The 24,864-nt window shown below is 42.6% G+C and overlaps 3 protein-coding genes across 4 annotated transcripts in view; 1 reads left to right on the forward strand and 2 right to left on the reverse strand.

Moving 5' to 3' along the window:
• si:ch211-197n1.2 (EF-hand calcium-binding domain-containing protein 6) overlaps nucleotides 1–3,637 on the reverse strand; it is an 80,935-nt gene extending 77,298 nt beyond the window's left edge. Inside the window, exons 1-2 of the mRNA XM_036933378.2 lie at nucleotides 1,514–3,637; nucleotides 1–124 (exon numbers count right to left, since the gene is read on the reverse strand). The exon at nucleotides 1–124 is cut by the window's left edge and continues 43 nt beyond it. Coding sequence (XP_036789273.2) covers nucleotides 1–124; nucleotides 1,514–1,871 — 482 coding nt within the window. The 5' untranslated portion in view covers nucleotides 1,872–3,637. The remainder of the gene's footprint in view (nucleotides 125–1,513) is intronic.
• Nucleotides 3,638–4,295: 658 nt separating this feature from the next.
• slc25a4 (solute carrier family 25 member 4) lies at nucleotides 4,296–7,327 on the forward strand. Its single transcript, XM_021619061.3, has 4 exons — nucleotides 4,296–4,504; nucleotides 5,755–6,241; nucleotides 6,373–6,513; nucleotides 6,703–7,327. The coding sequence occupies exons 1-4, from the start codon at nucleotides 4,394–4,396 to the stop codon at nucleotides 6,858–6,860; spliced, it is 897 nt and encodes a 298-aa protein (XP_021474736.1). The 5' UTR covers nucleotides 4,296–4,393; the 3' UTR covers nucleotides 6,861–7,327.
• An 838-nt stretch (nucleotides 7,328–8,165) lies between these two features.
• The window catches only part of cfap97 (cilia and flagella associated protein 97), a 29,686-nt gene continuing 12,987 nt past the window's right edge, over nucleotides 8,166–24,864 (reverse strand). Inside the window, exons 7-8 of one of the 2 annotated variants that reach the window (XM_021619059.3) lie at nucleotides 10,974–11,142; nucleotides 8,166–9,201 (exon numbers count right to left, since the gene is read on the reverse strand). In XM_021619059.3, coding sequence (XP_021474734.3) covers nucleotides 9,071–9,201; nucleotides 10,974–11,142 — 300 coding nt within the window. In that variant the 3' untranslated portion in view covers nucleotides 8,166–9,070. The remainder of the gene's footprint in view (nucleotides 9,202–10,973; nucleotides 11,143–24,864) is intronic. The other variant, XM_090187146.1, reaches the window with a different exon arrangement.

The following is a 24,864-nucleotide window of genomic DNA, read 5'->3' on the forward strand; positions in this document are numbered from 1 at the left end:
GCGGTAGTAGTTCTGGTAAGGATACTGGTTCTGCTGGTACTGGTTTGACTGGTGATGCTGGTTTTAATGGTACTGGTTAGGCTGGTGACTCGGCTCCCCCTGCTCTCTGGTGCCACCCGCTGACCTATCCAAAGCACAACCACATTCACAGCATACCAGGATCATGACCACTCCTGATAAGTGCAAACTCTGTTTAATTGCATTGCAGTTCACCAGTCCTAATTTTAACACATTAATTGTAATTATTTCTGGGTATCGGCATTCTCCAGTTTAGTGCACACAGTCACAAAGTCATTGTGGATTGCATTTAGGCTAGTCAATCTGATGGGATAGGTGTAAAAAATCTACCATTTTGAAGTCAGTTCAGGAAGTAATTTGAATTTATGAATATATTCTACTTTTCCTTTCAGTTTATTGAGAAGTTATTGAAAATAGTTGCCCTTTCTTCCTATTATTGAATTGGAACTTTATCCCAACCCTGCAATCAAGCAGTTCAGTGAATTTGTAATAACACTAGACATTGAGTTCTACATTACATTTGCCATATTCGAAGAGACTAGACCTAGTAGTCTATCATATCTAGTGGTGTAAAAAGTACTTAAGTAAATATACTTTAAAGCACTACTTAAGTTGTTTTTTTGGGGTATCTGTACTTTACTTAGCTATTTAGATTTTTGCCAACTTTTACTTTTACTTCACTACATTCCTAAATAAAATCATGTACTTTTTACTCCATACATTTTCCCTGACACCCAAAAGTACTCGTTACATTTTGACAGGAAAATGGTCCAATTCCCAAACTTATCAAGAGAACATCTCTGGTCATCCCTACTGCCTCTGATCTGGCAGACTCACTAAACACAAATGCTTTGTTTGTAAATTATGTCTGAGTGTTGGGTGTGTCCCTGGCTATCAGTAAATATATATAATTGTGCCATCTGGTTTGCTTAATATAAGGAATTTGAAATGGTTAATAATTGTACTTGTACTTTTGATGCTTATGTACATTTCATCAAATCCATTTACTTTTGATACTTAAGTTTGTTTAAAACCAAATACTTTTAGACTTTTACTCAAGTTGTATTTTACTGGGTGACTTTCACTTTTACTTTAGTTATTTTCTATTAAGGTATCTTTACTTTTACTCAAGTATGAAAACGGAGTACTTTTTCCACCACTGATCATATCCACTTTAAAAAATTAAAAAAAATCCTCCCAATATAATCAACAATTACCAACTCGAATAGCAGAAGCATCTGGCCAAACGTCGCACATTTTTTTTTGTAGAAGGGCGCCACCACATGGAATTTTGGACCAGAGAAACTGTTCTGGTGCTGTTTATGGTACTGAAAGGAATTCGTGTGTGTGTGAGAGAGAGAGAGAGAGAGAGAGAGAGAGAGAGAGAGAGAGAGAGAGAGAGAGAGAGAAAGAGAGACTATTCAACTTTGTTGCGCAGTATTTCTCCATCCTATTATTCGTTTAGCTAGAGATCACGTTGCAATAAGCTACTCACCAAAGATGGGCAGCCGTGGTTTAACCGGATCAAGGGCTACTGAGACTTTGACTCCTTCGGGGATTGGCTGCGAGACCAGGCTGAAACTGCTCTGCTTCGGCGGAGCCTTGTCATAAGGATAACCTGTGGCCCTTCTTGTGTTTTGACCTCGGAAAACAAAGTCGAGGTCCCCATCCCGCAACCCCGGCGGTACAACTTCGTCACTCCCAGCGTAATCTCTGGAGTAGCCTCTGAGAGAGAGGGTTTCTGGGTCTATGAGTCTTGATAACGGGTGCTGAATGGCTGGTAGTCGAAGAGAAGCAACCGAGGACAGTCTAGACATTGTATCTGTCATACTCCAGGATAAAAACGGTCGCATACGTCACATGGTGATGAGAGCATAAAATAGTCCTATTGAACTATATTCGTTATTAATGCTTCCTCGATAGCTTATGCTACTCTATGCTGAAGTTCCTTCACTGCGTACGACGGCAAAGGTTAACTTTTTGTGCCTCGTCTCCAACTCGAGTTGGTTTTGCAGAATAGGCTATAGGTGCGCGGTTGCTACAGACAACAGAAAGCACTCCAGCCCTCTCCACCAAAGTTTATTTATTGCGGTGGTAAATGGTGGGGTGGAGTTGTCAACTCAAAGAACAATGGTGTTGTTCTTGGCTTTATGTGGTATTTTTATGTGTGCAACTTGACAAATTGATAGCCTCACAGCTGAAATACCCCACTGCGCAAAAACTGGTTGAATCAACGTTGTTTACATGTCATTTCTACAAAAAAATGCAATGTGATGAAGTTGAATCAACGTGGAAAACTGGTTGGATTTCCAAAAAGTCATCAATGTAAGGTTTTTATTTTTAACTTTTTAAACAACACATTTTCCGAACTGTGGGAAATGTATCCTACATGCAACCTTAATTATACTTGTTTTAAAGTAGTGATAATAAATCCCACCATCCATTTGCGTAATTTGCGCAGTTAGCCTATTGCAATGTGCGGGCACGTGCGCGTAGGATTTGGTCCCATTCCAACAGGGCACAAGTCAAGCTCCTATGCACGTCGAGCACGGAGCGACGCATTTGTCAGCTAATTATCGGTAGACATTGACGCCCCCTGCGCGCACACATGACCTATTCGTGCAGGATCTCTTGATCTCCACGCTGCAGCCATAGGTCTCATGGAAATGCTGACACGAGGAGCATGTATAGGCTATTAACGTTGTGCTTGGAATTTGAAATAAGGTGGGCTTCTATAACCACACAGACTCATTAGCTTATTAGTTATCAATGGGATTCTGCTGGCATTCACCTACATTATTATTTGTCACAGGTGAAAGGGCAAAGCAATGGTTTTGGGGCAGATAGTTTATAATTAACTCGGTAATCAGGGTTGTAAGAATAGGAAAACTCTATAGTAAAATAGTAGGCTATATTCTTCCCACACAGTACAGACTATAGACAGCAAGTAGGCTATAACTTAATATGTGTGTACGTTAACATCTCTTTGATTCAGAACATTAGTATTTTAGGTACATTATTGATGCATTATTGTTGTGCAAACAGAAGTATTGTGTTTTGCCATCCAGAATACCAATAAAATAGAGCTTGATTGAATTCGAATGTTACTGTCTCAGCAACCAAGTGGAGAGTGAATGGTGTGGGCGCACGCGGATCTTTGGCAGCAACTCCAGGTCCTTTTGTACATTTAATTACAGGGCTTATGTTTTGTTGACATAGGTTACTATTGTGTTGGTTAAGTCACAAGCTACATAATGTTCTGCAAGAGACTATATTCGGTTGTATCCAAGCAACAATCAAACATGCTTTCCTGTGTGTGAGAAATGCAAGAATATGAGTCTGTTTTCAAAGCTGGAACAACAGGTTAGAAATGGTCAAAACTACGAACCTACTGTAACATGTTTGGCTGAAGGTTTTGGCCTAATGCATACAAAACGGAGGAATACTTTCGTTCCAGGGGTGAAAGCTTGTCCTAAATAGCCAACGTTGTTAGCAGGAACAGGCCTGAAGATATGAAAAATACAATTCCATTGACAATTAATGATAATTACAAAGAAGGCCATAATCAGCACATATGACCTACTTCTGCGCTGTAGGTCACATTGACATTCTGTTAAATGGAGACGCGCGCGCTTCCGGCTCTTCAAAACGCATCATAGGCTACAGGTCAGGCTATGAAGCAAATCCTCACCACACCATTAATAACATCACAATGTTTAAAAGTTGGCAAGCTAAGTTAAAGTCTTCAAAGTCGCATGCATACCAGCAACAATGTCACCCTCTCGCCCTCGCTGTTAATGTGTGAATTTTGATGGCCTAATTGCCAGGCCTAACCTCTTAAATCACATTTATCAGAACAATAAGACCTATATTGAATTATGAAAATACATTAAAAAGCTAAACTAAGCCAGCCTACCCATGTGTTAATTGCACACTGTATCATGGTGCCCACCCTAAACTGCGATAAACCTTGGGCCTGAAGAATAAATAGTGCATAAATAATGATAAATAGCTGTGATGTTGTGATGTTATTAAATAGCAGAATAAGAATTATTATCTAACACCACTGCATAACTGGAAAATGACTTGAATTTGCCCTTTAAAAGTCCCGAAGTGTTCTATTACACTTTATTTAATAGACATGGCTAAGATTCGAACCTTAACCTCGGATATTTATTTAGCCTCGCCAATCTGTTCGACCGTCTGCATATCCATCACCCCCAAATTCTCGCGATATATAGCCCAGATATATTATGCGGGATGGGGGCGCTTTGTCCACTTGGAGGGGCGTTGGGTTTCTTTGAGGGTGTCTTGGTGAGGACTGTCTGGAACTTTTACGGTCTGACCTCTACTCCACGAGGAGGAACTTGAAAACATGTCGGACGCGGTGGTTAGCTTCATTAAGGACTTTTTGGCTGGTGGCATTGCTGCTGCCATCTCCAAGACAGCTGTTGCTCCAATTGAGAGAGTAAAGTTGTTGCTCCAGGTAAGACTGAGTGAGAATAATTGTTTTCCAGTCTCTGTCATAAAGTTAATATATTATTGGTTATCCATTGAGTAAGATTGTAATACAATTAGATTCATTTGGCAAATGGTTTTCATTCAAAATACATGCGAAAAGCGCATTGGAGACGTTGCTTACGCACATGACTTGTCGCTGTCCAAGGTGGTATTGAGTTTTCTAATTTGATTCGATGGGACTCAGGATTTGGCCTTTCGTTCAGAACAGAAACCGAATCATATGAATTTCAGGTCATAAAAGAAAATGACTATTTTGAATAACATAAAGTTAATTTATTTGATGCGTTCTTATATTTTAATGTTGATTTCAAGTACACGTAATGCTATGTTTCGATTAATAGGATGATAATTAATTATTCCAAAATGTCGACAATCGTTTGGATATAAGAGCGGCGATATTTGGTTTAGGCCTAGGCTACAGCTAAATTTATCCAGACGCATGCAACCCAATACACTCAGACTGTGCTCAAGTGACATGAAGCAATGGCCAGTATACAACAGCGCTGAGAATAGCTCATTATAACAAAAATTGCACACATGCATTCCTACAAACCCGTGAGTATCATTGAATTCAAGTGAATTAGGAATTTTCCCAACAACAAACTCAATATTGTTACGCTCTTGCTATAAGCATTACCACCCTGCATACCACTGCTGGCTACCACTGCTTCTGAAGCTAAGCAGGGTTGGTCCTGGTCAGTTCCTGGATGGGAGACCAGATGCTGCTTGGAAGTGGTGTTGGAGGGCCAGTAGGAGGCACTCTTTCCTCTGGTCTAAAAAAAATATCCCAATGCCCCAGGGTGCCTTCTTTCGGATGGGACGTTAAACGGGTGTCCTGACTTTCTGAGGTCATTAAAGATCCCATGGCACTTATCGTAAGAGTAGTGGTGTTAACCCTGGTGTCCTGGCTAAATTCCCAATCTGGCCCTCAAACCATCACGGTCACCTAATAATCCCCAGTTTACAATTGGCTCATTCATCCCCCTCCTCTCCCCTGTAACTATTCCCCAGGTCGTTGCTGCAAATGAGAACTTGTTCTCAGTCAACTTACCTGGTAAAATAATGGATAAATAAATAAAAAATATAAACTTCAGTTGCGTAATACAAAGTAGGCCTAAAGTACAATGATAAAATCCAATTGACATGTTGTTTTTTTGCATACTGAATTGAGGCTAAATTGAAAAATTAATTGTCTTCTGTTGTTCTGCTCTCCAGGTCCAACATGCCAGCCAACAAATCACAAAGGAAATGCAGTACAAAGGGATCATGGACTGCGTCAGGAGGATTCCCAAAGAGCAAGGCTTTATCTCCTTCTGGAGAGGCAACCTGGCCAATGTGATTCGTTACTTCCCCACCCAAGCCCTCAACTTCGCTTTCAAGGACAAGTACAAGAAGATCTTCCTTGGAGGAGTGGACCAGAAGACACAGTTCTGGCGTTGGTTCGCCGGGAACCTGGCATCCGGTGGCGCGGCCGGTGCCACCTCTCTTTGCTTCGTTTACCCACTTGACTTCGCCAGAACCAGGCTCGCGGCCGACATCGGAAAAAGTGGAGCTGAGAGAGAGTTCAGCGGTCTTGGCAGCTGTCTCAGCAAAATCTACAAAGCCGACGGTATCAAGGGCCTGTACCAGGGATTCAACGTGTCTGTCCAGGGCATCATCATCTACAGAGCTGCTTACTTCGGAGTCTATGACACAGCCAAGGGTGAGGAGCATGAGCTAAAGTAAAATCATACATTTAAGTAGCTGTTTGCAATTGGACGTTGTTTAAAGTATTGTATTTTTACAAAAAATAGGCACAGAATCCCAATTATGTTGCTCTGCGTCATCGTCTAGGTATGCTGCCCGACCCCAAGAACACGCACATCTTCGTCAGCTGGATGATTGCCCAGAGCGTCACCGCTGCCGCCGGTATTATTTCATACCCCTTTGACACCGTCAGACGTCGTATGATGATGCAGTCAGGACGCAAATCAGGTGAGCTAGTTGTAGCCTACTCGTTGAATCATATCAATGAATGACCATCATAGTAAATAAGAATATGTTCTTAACTGACTTGCCTAGTAAAATAAAGGTTACGGCACATTACGCATGGCAATTGTCATTGAATTGCCTACAGTAGGCCTATATTTCACATTTTAATGATCAATGTGGCGATTTCAATAGCGGACATCATGTACACTGGCACAATCGACTGCTGGAAGAAGATCGCCAAGAACGAGGGAGGCAAAGCCTTCTTCAAGGGAGCCTGGTCCAACGTGATCCGAGGCATGGGCGGCGCCTTCGTCTTGGTGCTCTACGACGAGATCAAGAAGTACACATAAACATTCACAACTCCATAGGAAACCCTTCACCACATGTCTTAATTGGATCATATAATGATAACAGCTTGGGTGAATTATCGGGGGTATATGTGTATTCTATTGAGCCAGCCCAGGAGTTGGTTGCTAGTTATCCTTCTCGCCAGTGTATTTGGTCATGTGAGGAACGCACCGACTCTGAAAGCTGTATATATCTTACCCAAGATGTACAGAAAAACGCACATCCAGGCCTGCCAGTTGACTGTCAAACTGGTCCAGAAAAGGGATTTTTCCATTTAATTACATGCCTACTGCAAACAAAGATTCATCCACTCTCCTCAGTTCTTTCTTTCTCTCATAGTAAGTCAAATTAATGTACTCTTCACAGCAGCTGCTGTCTTCCAAGGGCCTTATGTTCCTGTGTTGTGTCATATCTCATGTCCCACAATAAACATTATTTTAATAAGAATAAAGATGAAAATACCTACTAAGCCCTCTGCTTTGGTGCATTCCTTTGTCATTCATATTTCCTATATGTTTTATTGAAATATTGTATACAATATATAACATAATATACAGTATAACATAATATATCAAACAATTTAGGCAAGGGTTAGTAGTTCCAGGCTCTGACTTGGTCTATTATAGGGTTAGAAATATCATCCATCCCATTTTCTTGGGCTGGCTAAAGAGATCATTCTATTGGGAGCCAGCCTAGATGGGAATCATATAGCCCAGTGCCTCATCAGCTGCCACGCTTCATAGTATTTGTTATGTACATAACAGATACAAATCTAATATTACTCCAATTTTTTCAAACATCAGGTTTTACTAAGGCTATACATACACATTACTATAAATGACATACAAAAATACAAAAAAGGCCAACAAACTTGATGTTTGCAATCCCACTACCAACATACAAATGTATTACTTTTCCTGTGCCAACCCTCAAAAAACAATTTATTTGAATAAGCTTATAGTACTAATTAATTACAACTACTGGTAAATATTTTCCTTGCTTTTTTCTCTGTTGATGACTTATAGTGCTGGGTCAGGACTTCTGACCATGACACAGCCAATCACTGGTCTATTTCCCCTGCCGCTGTTGTAGCCATCGTGTGTGTGCGTGTGACATTATGTCATTGTGGGTGATAATTATTCATGTCCACAACATGCCAGATTTGCTGCCCGTTAAGTGTGTCTGCATTGGCAGTCTTTGTTGCCATGTGGATGGTATGCAGCTAACTGGCCTACAAAAGACAGCTGCCACAAGTGTAAAAGTCCTGTGGACATTGTTTGAGCTCATTTGACCACGGACAGACATGATTGGTGCGCGCAACAAGCAGCTTTATTGGAAAACGTCAAGAAATTTGCACAGGATCACAATAAAAATATATATATATATATATATATATATGACTAATTCTCCCATAATATTCTAAAAAAAGCTTTACCAGACCACAAAGATATATCTCTCTCATTATTCATGATAATGTAAGAACAATTACAGAAAAGTTCCACTTGAAAATATTTCACAAGAGTGCAAATACAGCACGGAATACTTAGTGCTTACTCTATTCACTAAGCATATTGATAAGCACCACCTGCTAAGCTGACAAAGGAATGTTTTTTAAAATATTTTTTATAGTTGAACCATAGCCAGGCTATATAGCCAGGCTATATCTTCCATTACAACAGAAGCACAGTTCACAATACTTTATAGCAGCTAGCCGTAGGTCCTGGGAAGCAATAGTGAAGCAGTTTTATGAGAATTGTTGTATAACGGCAACACTATCATTCTTACATCATATAGGACTGGTTTTCCGGACCCAAATGAAGCCTACTACCCCTGGACTAAAAAGTATGCTCCAAGGAAAAAAATTAATCAAATGTTATTTTAGGCTTAGTCTAAATCTGGGAAACAGACAATCAGTGTCAGATCCCTTTATTTATTAGAATTGAGGGCTAAAACAGAATCACTGGACAAGTGCCTGATCAGAGCACAATAGAGATTTAGTTTGGACAAAGTGTGACCAATTTCTGGCTTCGCACATCTCTGACACAGATCCTTCATTGTGTGGGACACTCCTAACAACCTCGACTTAACCATCTGGGGGAAGAATGTCAAACTGACCTTGGATCAATGTTTAGGGGCAACTATTGACTTATTAGGTAAGGACTTGGAAGGGGTGGGGGAGTTGGGGAATGGGGTTCCTCCCTGAGCACAGCTCTCAGGACCATGCTGCTCGGGACGCTGCCGTACTGGCGTGCCTGGGTAGGGGTGTGGAGGTGGTAGCGATGGCAGATGATGCCCTGGCACTATGGTGGTTGCGGTTGGTACTGCCAGGCCTGGGGCTCTTTCCTGAAGAAAAAACAACAAGACAACAGGGGTCAATAGTCCTACTGATTTACATACTATTACTACTACATTAATTATATGCTAGTATTACTATACTACACATATGATGAAACAACAAGACAACATACGTCAATAGTACTACTGATTTACATACTATTGCTACTACATCAATTACATACTAGTATTACTATACTACACATATGATGTACTACCTTCTCCCAAATTTAACTCCCTCAATGTAAAAAATATGGGCTATGTACATTCGAGTACAACAGTACATCACATTTGACGTTTGTGGGGTGCGAAAAAGGGAAACAAAAAAACAGCTGTGAGCATTTGTTATAATTTTGTGCATTTTAAACACAGATAGATCACTCAAAAACTATATTTTAATATTTGTTCATAAGAAAAATGGTGCATGTCAGCAGCCACTTTCAGTACAGTATGCAGTACGGCCACACAAAGGGGATGCCGCCGGGAAATTTGAGGCATTATCAAGTGCTTGTCAAATTGTGAAAGAGAGAGACTGATAAAGTGTGTACAGCCTGCACAAAAAACTAAGCAGAGCTCATGCCTTTCATGCAACTTTTTTCAAATCATCATTAGAGTCGCATCATGTAGCCTTAGAAAGTATTAAAAATCAAAACATATAGCTCAACTAAAGTTACATAAATAACTCTAAATTAAGCATATAGGAGTAACTGTTTCTTTGTTAACCGCTCACCACAGATTTCCATATGTGCGCATTCACTCAAATAGTTTGGAAAAAATATATTTTATTTTATTCAATTGTATTCTTCATACTATAAAATAATTCCATGGAATTCTAAGCAAATGTTGTCTGCTAAATGAACTAGTGTAACCCACAGCCATATGGCATAGCCAGATCAGTACCATACATAAGGACAACTCAGAGTATGCTATTCTGTTCTTCTGAAACACACTATATTTTCTTCATCATGTTTCTTTAGACCTGTCTAAAATAAATAATGGATTTATTGTGATGGTGTAGGCTATATTACATGGATTTATTAGACTTTATAAAATGTAGATGCTCCAAAGGTCTGCATCAGTGGCTTGTAGGCTTATGTGTTGAAGCCAGAAGATGCTACATGTGTTTATGTTAATTAATGGTCAATTACCGTGAGACCGGCAGTTATTTGTTTGACAATCACCGTGAGCAGCCCTATGCGTGAGCAGCCCTATGCGTGAGCAGATCATTTATCAAAATACAAGTAATCTGAACACAAGTGTGACACGTGTGCATACAGTAGGGAGTAATATGTATGTTTTAGTCTTCACATATCACAACTTATTTCAGCATATTGATTAGGAATTTGGACAGTTAAAACCGGTGACACTCGGCTACAGTATATAGTATATATAAAAAATACAGGAAGCAGCAACAATATCATTTCCAACTTATGTTTTAGGAATATACATTTTAATATTATTTCTCATCATGATTCTACTTGATCATGTAAAAACTAGTGAATGCTATGATTTATTTTTGATATCATGAAAATTTGTTTGCCCTGGCTACAGTGGAAGTGCTCAGTGCTTATGATCTCAAAAACATTACATGCTAAAAAAAAATGGGATTATATTAACAGTGGACTAATGGAAAAAATACCAAAATATGTTTTGAGTAAAGTGATCCTTCAAAAGAACAAAAATAAAAGATGCCAATTCAGTCTCTCTTAATGAATGACAGAAATAAGTAATGTCTTTGGGCTATTGAGAGCTATTGAGCATCAGTTCTTCAGAGAGTTGACCTGGTGACGTTCTGCTGGAGGTCCGCTCCATCTTGGAGGGCGATCTGTCCATGGCAGAGAGCGAGGTGGCGATGCCCAGGTATCCGGCCTGGCGCTGGTAGTCTGCCAGCTGCTCTGCCCTCTTCATGCCCCGGGTAGGCCTCACTGACTCTAGCCTCCGCAGGAAAGCCTGGTGAGAAATGGTGGTAACAATTTCCATGAAGGTACCTGTATAATGTCTTCCTAAGACATTCATAACCTATACATATCACATTCAAATGCAGTGCAAACACCAATTGCAAGACATAACTACAATATTAACTTGCGGTCGTTGTCATAAGGTGACGTATGCAGATATGAAATGGCTATTAACTGCTCTATTAATACGGTGAGGGTTATGAAGCCATTAGGTGCCCATCAACATTTTCAAACACTGGCAGAGCATAAAACACTATTTTACATTCCTTTTCCAGATTGGACCTGAAAATCATAATATAATTGTGTGTCTAGCAATGGATACCTTTAGGTACTGCAAAGAATTCAACACCATTGGTAACTATCTGGTACCGAATGGTATACAGTCATGGCCAAAAGTTTTAGGAATGACAAAAATATTAATTTCCACAAAGCTTGCTGCTTCAGTGTCTTTAGATATTTTGTCAGATGTTACTATGGAACACTGAAGTATAATTGCAAGCATTTCATAACTGTGTCAAAGGCTTTAATTAACAATTACATGAAGTTGATGCAGAGTCAATATTTGTAATTTTGACCCTTCTTTTTCAAGACCTCTGCAATCCACCCTGGCATGCTGTCAATTAACTTCTGGGCCACATCCTGACTGATGGCAGCCCATTCTTGCATAATCAATGCTTGGAGTTTGTCAGAATTTGTGGGTTATTGTTTGTCCACCCACCTCTTGAGTACTGACCACAAGTTCTCAATGGGATTAAGGTCTTTGGAGTTTCCTGGCCATGGACCCAAAATATTGATGTTTTGTTCCCCGAGCCACTTAGTTATCACTTTTGCCTTATGGCAAGGTGCTCCACCATGCTGGAAAAGGCATTGTTCGTCACCAAACCGTTCCTGGATGGTTGGGAAAAGTTGCTCTCGGAGGATGTGTTGGTACCATTCTTTATTCATGGCTGTGTTCTTAGGCAAAATTGTGAGTGAGCCCACTCCCTTGGCTGAGAAGCAACCCCACACATGAATGGTCTCAGGATGATTTACTGTTGGCATGACACAGGACAGATGGTAGCGCTCACCTTGTCTTCTCCAGACAAGCTTTTTTCCGGATGCCCCAAACAATCGGAAAGGGGATTCATCAGAGAAAATTACTTTACCCCAGTCCTCAGCAGTTCAATCCCTGCACCTTTTGCAGAATATCATTCTTTCCTTGATGCTTTTCCTGGAGAGAAGTGGCTTCTTTGCTGCCCTTATTGACACCGGGCCATCCTCCAAAAGTCTTCGCCTCACTGTGCGTGCAGATGCACTCACACCTGCCTGCTGCCATTCCTGAGCAAGCTCTGTACTGGTGGTGCCCCGATCCCGCAGCTGAATCAACTTTAGGAGACGGTCCTGGCGCTAGCTGGACTTTCTTGGGCGCTCTGAAGCCTTCTTCACAACAATTGAACTGCTCTCCTTGAAGTTCTTGATGATCCGATAAATGGTTGATTTAGGTGCAATCTTACTGGCAGCAATATCCTTGCCGGTGAAGCCCTTTTTGTGCAAAGCAATGATGACGGCACGTGTTTCCTTGCAGGTAACCATGTTTGACAGAGAAAGAACAATGATTCCAAGCACCACCCTCCTTCTGGAGCTTCCAGTCTGTTATTCGAACTCAATCATCATGACAGAGTGATCTCCAGCCTTGTCCTCGTCAACACTCACACCTGTGTTAACGAGAGAATCACTGACATTATGTCAGCTGGTACTTTTGTGGCAGGGCTGAAATGCAGTGGAAATGTTTTGGGGGGATTCAGTTCATTTGCATGGCAAAGAGGGACTTTGCAATTAATTGCAATTCATCTGATCACTCTTCATAACATTCTGGAGTATATGCAAATTGCCATCATACAAACTGAGGCAGCAGACTTTGTGAAAATTAATATTTGTGTCATTCTCAACTTTTGGCCACGACTGTACAGTATAAGCTAATAGTGTTTCAAAAGGTAAATATTGTGTAATTGTGCACTACAGACCACTTTGTCTATTTTGATTATGCCAGCCCAGTGTCATTGATAGAGTAGGCAGCTGCAGGCATGCTGCACACACATAATATTATTAGCACACTTCAGTTAAACAAAATGGATCTGTCAACAGTGTCAAAGGGAACAAGCCTTACAAATCCACTGGACATGAGCCATTACCATTATAAACTCAGCAAAAAAATAAACGTCCTCTCGCTGTCAACTGCGATTATTTTCAGCAAACTTAACACGTGTAAATATTTGTGTGAACATAACAAGATTATACAACTGAGATACAAACTAAACAAGTTCCACAGACATGTGACTAACAGAAATGGAATAAAGTATCCCTGAACAAAGGGGGGGTCAAAAGTAACAGTGTGGCCACCAGCTGCATTAAGTACTGCAGTGCATCTCCTCCTCATGGCACCTTTCATCCAAGCTACTCAATAATGCCCCTGCAGCCATAAGATGTTTAAGTACTGCAGTGCATCTCCTCCTCATGGACTGCACCAGATTTGCCAGTTCTTGCTGTGAGATGTTACCCCACTATCCACCAAGGCAAAGGCAAGTTCCCAGACATTTCTGGGGGGAATGGCCCTAGCTCTCACCCTCCGATACAACAGGTCCCAGACGTGCTCAATGGGATTGAGATCAGGGCTCTTCGCTGGCCATGGCAGAACACTGACATTCCTGTCTGGCAGGAAATCACACACAGAACAAGCAGTATGGCTGGTGGCATTGTCATGCTGGAGGGTCATGTCAGGATGAGCCTGCGGGAAGGGTACCACATGAGGGAGGAGGTTGTCTCCCCTGTAACGCACAGAGATTGCCTGTAATGACAACAAGCTCAGTCCAATGATGCTGTGACCTACCGCCCCAGACCATGACGGGCCCTCCACCTCCAAATCGATCCCGTTCCAGAGTACAGGCCTCAATGTAACGCGCATTTCTTCGACGAAAAACGCAAATTTGACCATCACCCCTGGTGAGACAAAACCGCGACTCGTCAGTGAAGAGCACTTTTTGCCAGTCCTGTCTGGTCCAGAGATGGTGGGTTTGTGCCCATAGGCAACGCTGTTGCCGGTGATGTCTGGTGCGAACATGCCTTTACAACAGGCCGACAAGCCCTCAGTCCAGCCTCTCTCAGCCTATTGTGGACACTGATGGTGGGATTGTGCGTTCCTGGTGTAACTCGGGTAGTTGTTGTTGCCATCCTGTACCTGACCCACAGGTGTGATGTTCGGATGTACCGATCCTGTGCAGGTGCTGTCACATGTGGTCTGCCACTGCGAGGATGATCAGCTGTCAGTCCTGTCTCCCTGTAGCGCTGTCTTAGGCGTCTCACAGTACAGACATTGCAATTTATTGCCCTGGCCACATCTGCAGTCCTCATGCCTCCTTGCAGCATGCCTAGATGAGCAGGGACCCTGGCAATCTTTCTTTTGGTGTTTTTCAGAGTCAGTAGAAAGGCCTTTTTAGTGTCCTTAGTTTTCATAACTGTGACCTTAATTGCCTACCATCTGTCAGCTGTTCGTGTCTTAATTGACCGTTCCACAGGTGCATGTTCATGAATTGGCTGTAGAAATATAACCACTCTCAAATTCAAAGACAGAGTTAAGGATGAAAGGACTGACCATCCATGATACAAAAATTACAGTTTTAAACATGTTTAAAAAAAACTGCAAAACAGTGTTTGTTAACATTTACTTTGTTTACAAACACTGGAGTAAAACAAGCTTATATTTTGGATTCGTTTTGTACCCCTTTTTCTCCCCAATTGGTAGTTACAGTCTTGTCCCATCGCTGCAAGTCCCGTACGGACTCGGGAGAGGCGAAGGTCGAGAGCTGTGCGTCCTCCGAAACACAACCCAGCCAAGCTGCTTCTTGACATAACGCCCGCTTAACCCGGAAGCCAGCTGCACCAAATTGTTGGAGGAAACACTGTAAACCTGGTGACCGTGTCAACATGCATTGCACCCGGCCCTCCACAGGAGTTGCTAGTGTGCTATGGGGCAAGAACATCCCTGCCGGCCAAACCCTCCCCTAACCCGGACGACGCTGGGCCAATTGCGCACCGCCCCATGGGTCTCCAGGTCGCGGCCGGCTGTGACCGAGCCTGGACTCGAACCAATCTCTAGTGGCCTTAGACCACTGCACCACTCGGGAGGCCCATATTTAGGGTTCTGATGGGGTATGAAAGTTGAACTAAGCTCATGAGGCATATATAAGTCATATTCTTCAAGAATCAATGGGTATATACAGTGCCTTCGGTAAGTCTTCAGACCCCTTGACTTTTTCCACAATTTGTTACGTTACAGCCTTTTTCTAAAATGTATTAAATTATTGTTTTCCCTCAATCTACACACAATACCCCACAATAAAAAGGTGAAAACAGGTTCAGATTTTCTTTTGCAAATGTATTAAAAAAACTAAAAACAGAAATACCTCATTTAAGTATTCAGACCCTTTGCTATGAGACTCGAAATTGAGCTCAGGTGCATCCTGTTTCCATTGATCATCCTTGAGATGTTTCTACAACTTGGAATCCAACGGTGGTAAATTCAACTGATTAGACATAATTTGTAAAGGCACACATTTTTCTATATAAAAAGGTCCCACAGTTGACAATGCATGTCAGAGCAAAAACGGAATTGTCCATAGAGGTCCGAGACAGGATTCTGTTGATGCACAGATCTGGGGAAAGGTATCAAAAAATGTCCGCAGCATTGAAGGTCCCCTAGAACACAGTAGCCACCATCATTCTTAAATGGAAGAAGTTTGGAACGAGCAAGACACTTCCTAGAGCTGACCGCCCGGCCAAACTGAGCAATTGGGAGAGAAGTGCCGTGGTCAAGTGCCGTGGTCAACCCGATGGTCACTCTGACAGAGTTCCTCTGTGCAGATGGGATAACCTTCCAGAAGGACCACCATCTCTGCAGCACTCCATCAATCAGGCCTTTATGGTAGAGTGGCCAGACGGAAGCCACTTTTCTGTAAAAGGCACATGACATCCCGCTTGGAGTTTTCCAAAAGGCACCTAAACGAAACTCTGACCATGAGAAACAAGATTCTCTGGTCTGATGAAACCAAGATTGAACTCTTTGGCCTGAATGCCAAGCATCACGTCTAGAAGAAACCTGGCACCATCCCTACGGTGAAGCATGGTGGTGGTTTTTCAGCGCCCGGGACTGTCAGGATCGAGGGAAAGATGAAAGGAGCAAAGTACAGAGAGAGATCCTTGGACGAAAACCTGCTCCAGAGCACTCAGGACCTCAGACTGGGACGAAGGTTCACCTTCCAACAGGACAACGACCCTAAGCAAACAGCCAAGACAGCGCAGGAGTGGCTTCGGGACAAGTCTCTGAATGTCCTTGTTTGGCCCAGCCAGAGCCTGGACTTGAACCCGATCCAACATCTCTGGAGAGACCTGAAAATGGCTGTGCAGCGACTCTCCCCATCCAACCTGACAGAGTTTGAGAGGATCTACAGAGAAGAATGGGAGAAACTCCCCAAATACAGGTGTGATATTTCTTTCTTTTTTAGACATTTGCAAAAATTTCTAAAAACCTGTATTTCCTTTGTCATTTTGGGGTATGTGTAGATTGATGAGGATTTTAAAATAAGGCTGTAATGTAACAAAATGTGGAACTAGTCAAGGTGTCTGAATACTTTCCAAATGCACTATGAGTCCATAAATGGATATGGCAACTGTTGATTGCCCTTTTAAAGGTGAAATGATGCAAAATGATGTTGCCACGAGCAGCACTGCAGATATTGAGATGAGCCAGGGCACCAAAACAGCAGTGAAGTTGATCCTCGCGCTTCAACGCACTAAGTTGTTGTGGAAATTGACCTACTATGCTCTTTACTTTCTGCATCTACATCATATCGCTGACTCTATCTTTAACACATTATTGACAAAAGATGACGTAATCTGGACATATTTTGATTTGCGACAGCCGCAAAGTATGTGTGCTAGTAGTTAGTTAAAAACACAACATATGTACATTAACTGTGAACACCGTATGTCTAATGCACAGCTTTGTATGTGTGTGAGTGAGTGAGTGAGAGAGTCAGTGAGTGAGTGAAGAGAAAGAGAGAGAGAGTACTATTCAATTTATGTTGCGCAGTAGTTCATTCAGAGACGGATTTGGTTAAATCGGTCAATAAGATGAGCATGCAGATGAGGTTCTACAATGTCATAACCCCCCCCCCCCCCAACCAACCCCCACACCCCTTTACCATTCCTTGTGACATTACACAAGAGAAACACTTTGCTGACTTATGAGGCTTTGGGCCCCTCTCCCTATTTTAACTGGTTGGTTGGCCCTTAGCCATGACCTTGCCCTTATTGGAAGTACATGGCAAGAGTTCACATGAACTCTTCTTTAGACACAGTCCACACTAATTAAAACTACTTGACCCCTCCGATCATGTTCAATAGCTAGGTCTCTTGCAAATAGATTTTATTTCAATGAGAAACTGGATAAATAAAAGTGGAAATTAAACTAAAGTATTAGCCAAACACATTACCAAAACACAAAATAATTGGGTCACTGTGGCAAGATCATATGGCATTTTTATATATATTTCAACTATCTAACCACCAGAGACCTTAATGAAACTGGGAGAGGATAGTGAGCCCTGAAAAGCAGAGGTAAAAACGTGGCCCATTGAGAGTAAAAATAACCAGCCAGTAGCTCAAAATGTCACATGCAGTCACGCTCCCACCAACAAGCCCTACGGAGAGGAAATCTCAGTAAGTGAGACCGTCAGGAAGAACTAGGAATGGAAATAGGGGAAAGGTTAAGAATGGTCCCCCATATTCCATAAGAGGCAGAACTGACCGGTACTATATCTAAACCCCTTGCTAGAAAATATATATAAAATGTTTCGTGTAAACCAATACAATCTCTCAGACAATGTGTATAACAATATCATAAAATATGCATAGAGCCAGGTGAGGACAAGGTATTCATATTTCTCTCAGCTCACACTTTGGATAGTCCCAAATTATGATCTACAGATGGTCAAACTATCTGTTGATATGCAACTGCTTGGTAAAGTTAGGGTTAGAATAAGAGTTAGGTTAAGGACAGGCTATTGTTCATGGATTGTTAGTTGAAATGTTGTTGATGGTAATTGAACATCTACAAACCATCTACTTGGGATTCTACACATAAAGTGATACCTTCTCTCAAACTATATAGTGTACAATGAGTGAGAAGGACAGTCAACTACCCTGAACAACTCCAATGCTGGACAAATGTGCCATCTGTCAATGGAGAGACAGAGTGTGTGTGTGTGTGTGTGAGTTTATGTGAGAGGTGTATATACATCACATGGTATATTCAATTACCACACTAAGAATAGAGGGAGGGAGAGTGTGAGGGAGAGAAACCCTCCTCCCCCTCTTGATGAGTTAAGAGAGAGAGAGCAAGAAAGAGCGAAAGAGAGCACTGCAAGACAGCTACAGTACAGTACAGCCTGTCCCAGCCAGCACTGCTCATTGCACAATAACAGTGTGAGTTTTGGAGATAAAAGGGTGACTTTCTGACATATAGGATGACATACTTTATCTAATCACTGCAAACAATGATTAGATAAATTCCAGAATATTTGTCATTGTAGAGACGGATGTTGAGTTCGACATAATTTATTGAAAGTGAAACTTAGCAAAATAAAACAATAAACGAACAACAAACCATGACTACAGAGGTGCTACGTGCACTTACTAAAAACAATATCCCATAAAACACAGGTGGAAAAAAATGGTACTTAAATATGATCCCCAATTAGAGACAACGATAGCCAGCTGCCTCTAATTGGGAATCATACCAAACACCAACATAGAAAAACTCAACTAGAACCCCACATATAAAATAACTAGAAAACCCACCAGTCACGTCCTGACCTACTATACCATAGGGGGGAAAAGGCTCTCTATGGTCAGGGCGTGACAGTACCCCGCCCCGAAGGTGCGGACTCGGCCTCAAAACCTGAAACAAATGGGGAGGGTGGGGGGGGGGGGGGGATCTCGCGGATCCGCCAGCATCGGTGGCGGCTCTGGTGCGGGACGAAGAACCCGCTCATCCCACGGATACAACAGCATCGGGGGCGGCTCTGGTGCGGGACGAAGAACCCTCTCAGCTCGCGGATCCACCATCTTTGGTGGCGGCTCTGGTGCGGGACGAAGAACCCGCTCATCCAGCCATGGACCCGGGCTGAACACTGTGCCTGGACTGGACCTCGGTATCAAGGAAGGCTCCTGCCATGGAGCGGGACTGGACACCTGATCTGGATTGGACATCAGTGCAGAGGAAGGCTCCAGCCTTGGAGCTGGACTGGACGCCGTATCTGGACTGAGCACCGGAGCAGGAAAAGGCTCCGGCCATGGAACTGGACCGGACGCCGTGCCTGGACATCGGCGCAGGGGAAGGCTCCCGCCATGGAACGGGACTGGACGCTGTGCCTGGACTGGGCACCAACGCAGAAGAAGACTCTGGCCTTGGAGCTGGACTGGACGCCATGCTTAGACGGCATCGGCGCAGGGGAAGGCTCCGGACCGGGGACCCGTCGCCGGAAGCTCCGGTCCGGGGACCCGTCGCCTGAAGCTCCGGACCAGGGACCCGTCGCCTGAAGCTCCGGACCGGGGACCCGTCGCCTGAGGCCAGAAACGTGGAACCGACACAGGTTGCACCAGACTTCCACCCAGATCCTCTGGTCGGATGTTGAGCAGAACACACTTTCACAACATCTCTCTCATCTCACTCTCTCCCAACTTCACCATTGCCTCCCTGACAGTCTCTGGCTCTTCCCTCTGCTCAATCGCCAGCTCCATGTGTCCCCCTCCCCAAAAACTTGGGGTTGTCCTTGGGCTTTCTGTAGCCGCGTACCCTGTCGTCGTCGCTGTCCTCCATTATCTCCCTCCGTCTGTCGCCAAGGAAGGATTTTGCATCTCCATCACTTCTTCCAATGTCCAGAAATCCTTCCCACTTTGGGCACGCTGCTTGGTCCTGGTTTGATGGGATATTCATTTGTAGAGACGGACCAAGGTGCAGCAGATTTTGAGTTCCACATAATTTATTGAAAGTGAATCTTAGCAAAACAAAAAACGAACAACAAACCGTGACTACAGAGGTGCTACGTGCACATACTCAAAACAATATCTCATAAAACACAGGTGGGAAAAAATGCTACTTAAATATGATCCCCAATTAGAGACAGTGATAGCCAGCTGCCTCTAATTGGGAATCATACCAAACACCAACATAGAAAAACTAAACTAGAACACCTCATAGAAAATAATAACTAGAAAAGCCCCCAATCACCCTGACCTACTATACCATAGAAAAACAAAGGCTCTCTATGGTCAGGGCGTGACAATATTTTTTTACAAATGAAAAAAAAAACATTTAAGCTGAAATGTCTTCAGTCATTAAGTATTCATCCCCTTTGTTATGGCAAGCATAAATAAGTTCAGGAGTCACATAATAAGTTGCATGGTCTCACTGTGTGTGCAATAATAGTGTTTGACATGTTTTTTTTAATGACTACGTCATCTCTGTACCCCACACATACAATTATCTGTCAGTTGAGCAGTGAATTTTAAAAGAGTCAACCACAAAGATCAGGGAGGTTTTTCAAAGCCTCGCAAAGAACGGCACCTATTGGTAGACGGGCAACAAACAAACAAAAAAAAAATATATATATATATATATATATATAATGTGGCAGGGCTTGCAAACTAGCAACACTGAAGCATGCATGAGAGCACCAGCTGTTCTGGACGACTATGATCATGCTCTCCATAGCCGATGTGAGCAAGACCTTTACACAGGTCAACATTCACAAGGCCGCGGGGCCAGACTGATTATTAGGACGTGCACTCAGAGCATGCGTGGACCAACTGGCAAGTGTCTTCACTGACATTTTCAACCTCTCCCTGACCAAGTCTGTAATCCCAACATGTTTCAAGCAGACCATCATAGTCCCTGTGCCCAAGAAAGCAAAGGTAACCTGCCTAAAATGACTCCCGCCCTGTAGCACTCAAAAGGAACACCTATGTGAGAATGCATAGTGCCCACAACATCACAGTGCCCACAAAGCTCATCACTAAGCTAAGGAGCCTGGGACTAAACACCTCCCTCTGCATCTGGACTTTGGACGTCCTGACGGGCCGCCTCCCAGGTGGTAAGGGTAGGCAACAACACATCTGCCACGCTCAGTCCCCTCCTGTACTCACTGTTCACCCACAACTGCGTGGCCAAGTCAGGATGCTCTCGATGGTGCAGCTGCAGCTGTAGAAATGTTTGAGTACCTGATGACCCATGCCAAATCTTTTCAGTTTCCTGAGGGGGAATAGGCTTTGTCGTGCCCTCTTCACGACTGTCTTGGTGTGCATGGACCATGTTAGTTTGTTGGGGATGTGGACACCTGAAGGAACCTGAAGCTCTCAACCTGCTCCACTCCAACCCAATCGATGAGAATGGGGGCATGCTCGATCCTCTTTTTCCTGTAGTCCACAATCATCTCCTTCATCACGTTGAGGGAGAAGTTGTTGTCCTGGCCCCACATGGCCAGGTCTCTGACCACCTCTTTATAGGTTGTCTCGTCATTGTTGGTGACACTATTGTGTCATCGGCAAGCTTAATCATGATGTTGGAGTCGTGCCTGACCGTGCAGTCATGAGTGAACAGGGAGTACAAGAGGGGACTGAGCACGCACCCCTGAGGGGCCTCTGTATTGAGGATCAGCATGGCGGATGTGGTGTTACCTACCCTCACCACCTGGGGGCAGCCCGTCTGGAAGTCCAGGATCCAAAACATTTTCAAAGACTCCAGTCACCCAAGTCATAGAGTGTTCTCTCTGCTCCCAAACGGCAAGCGGTACCTGAGCACCAAGTCTAGGTCCAAAAGGCTCCTTAACAGCTTCTACCCCCAAGCCATAAGACCACTGAACAATTAATCAAATGGCCACAAGGACAATTTACATTGACCCCCCCCGCCCCCCTTTGTTTTTACACTGCTGCTACTCGCTGTTTATTATCTATGCATAGTCACTTAACCCCTACCTACATGTACAAATTACCTCGACTAACCTGTACTCGGTACCCCCTGTATATAGCCTCGGTATTGTTATTTTATTCTGCTACTTTATTTTATTTAGTAAACATTTTCTTAACTCTATTTCTTGAACTGCATTGTTGGTTAACGGCTAGTAAGCATTTAACGGTAAGGTCTACCTGTTGTATTCAACTTGTCTAAGTCCTATCATCAACTGATTTTAGCCATGGAATGCCATGGCTGTGGATTGCATGCATTGTTTAAATTAAAATGTTGGCATATTGGCAGTTAGTTGTTTGAAATGATGGAATAATTCCTCTAAAACTGGTTGACTAGCGAGCTAACAAACATACAGTGCAGATGAATTCTTCAAATTAAATATTTTACAATATCTTCTCAATATATATATAAAAATACAATATCTTATCACAGCAACACTAGCTCTAGCCAGAAGTTTTGCTTTGCCATTTATGATTTATTCTACAATTCAAACATGGAGATTATCCCAAACTCCCGTTCCACCTACACCTAAAGACGTGGATGGAAATCTCCTCTTCCATATTGTGAACTTCGGCCATGAACAACTTTACCGGCACCTGATATCACCTTTCCTACGGGAACAGCTGAGCAGCTCGGGGGAAGGTACACAGGAAACACTGCAGCGCCACTGAAACCGGTGTTAACTCCAACAAGCTGCTTGTTACCACAAAGCAAGCTAAACAACTATGCCCAAACTGTGGTAAGACCATAAAGAATTCAAAAGCGGTGGCTTGTGATATTTGTAATTTGTTTGTTCACATAAAGTGTGGAGCTATCAACCCCTTGTCATATGATGAAGCTGTAAAGTCTCAAAGTAACATTTTGCTTGTTTGCAATTGTATGCTGTTTAAATGCGGTGCCAAACATTGGGATGCTGGACACAAGCAGGGATGATGAGAACAATCTAGATGAGATAGTCGATGTATCAGCAGTGGGCACAGAAAATGACATGTTTGACTGTTTCAATCGGAGAGGACTTCATTTTATCCATGTGAACGCACGGAGCCTTCTGCCGAAATTAGAGGGACTAAAACTCCTTGCTTCTAACACACAGGCTGCAGTAGTCGCTGTGACTGAGACATGGCTCGATGGGTCAATTGAGGACGATGAGGTTGAGCTTCCAGGTTATAGCGTTCATAGAATTGACGGAAACCGAAACTGTGTTTTACTAGGAATGATGTGCCTTTTAACCCTCGTTCAGATCTGAAAATGGATGGTCTTGAGGTTGCATGGGTAAATATACTTATTCCTAAATGTCGTCCTATACTTGTTGGTGTGTGCTATCTGCCTCCTAAGCAGAATCATTTATGATTTACTTGAATCGAATTGCTGTGATCAAAATGTATTTGCTGATAGAGAATGTATTCTGCTTGGTGATTTTAATACAATTGTGCAGTTATCCCCCCAGAGAAGTACACTAGTAAATGCCCTGTATAACTTGAATCAGTTATTTGGACTAAAACAACTGATTGTTGAGCCAACCCGGGTGTGTACTGACAGTAAATTAACTTTGGATTTGATTATTGTATCAGATCAAGAGAGCGTCTGTCATGTACAAAACTGTGATGATGTTGATCAAGCTTGGTGTCTTTTTAAAGATCTGTTTCTGTCTGCACTAGACTCTCTGGCTCCGATGAAACAAATTCAAATCAAAGTGGTCAGGGAAATAGATTACTTCTGAGATCTTAGACCTCATAAAGAAAAGGGATCGCTACCTGTCCAGATTCAGAAGGACAAATCTACAACAAGATTATGATGCTTATATTAACTGCAGAAACCAGGCAAGATACAAAATGGATAAGGCCAAATCCCAACATTATATAGACGCCGTTAATGATAACTTAAACTGTGGAAACTGTGGAAAATTTTAAAGGACATTGGCTCAAAACCTCCCCATAAGGTAAAATCCTGTAGCATTGGCCTGGATATTGATGAGGTTTTATGTCATGACCAGGCAAAGGTTGCAAATTATTATATATATATTTTTTTACCACTATAGCCTCATCTCTGGTTAAGAAGTTACCCACCTGATCTGGACACTATGGCTAGTCTTTCATTAAAAACTTTTACCATAGCAGAGGTATTACAAATGATTTGTTTGAGCTGTGCATGGTAACAGAGGACAAAGTTTCCGATCTACTATGCTTAATGAGCACAAACAACACAACTGGGCTGGTTAACCTCGATGCAAGATTCATAAAGGATAGTGCTTGTGTCACCGCTAAAATGATAACGCATTTTGTAAAACCTTTCTATTAGTCGTGGTACATTTCCCAATGATCTCAAAACAGCCTGGGTGGTTCCACTCCACAAGAAGAGCAGTAAAACAAATGTAATAACCTACAGGCCTGTGTCAATCCTCAAAACCTTATCCAAAGTGGTTGAGAGATATGTTTTTAATCAACTTGAGGGATACCTTCTTCAGCACAAACTTCTTTATGAACTACAATCTGGTTTTAGAACAGCTCATTCCACTGATACTTATCCACCTTTTTGACCACGTTAAGCAGGAAAGTGAGAAGGGGAACTATACAGTTATGGTCATGTTAGACTTGCAGAAAGCTTTTGACACTGTGGACCATGATATTCTCCGGATGAAACTGAAATGCATGGGTC

The sequence above is a fragment of the Oncorhynchus mykiss genome, chromosome 10 (genome assembly GCF_057628025.1).
Source record: "Oncorhynchus mykiss isolate SJ-2025 chromosome 10, ASM5762802v1, whole genome shotgun sequence".
NCBI lineage: Eukaryota > Metazoa > Chordata > Actinopteri > Salmoniformes > Salmonidae > Oncorhynchus > Oncorhynchus mykiss.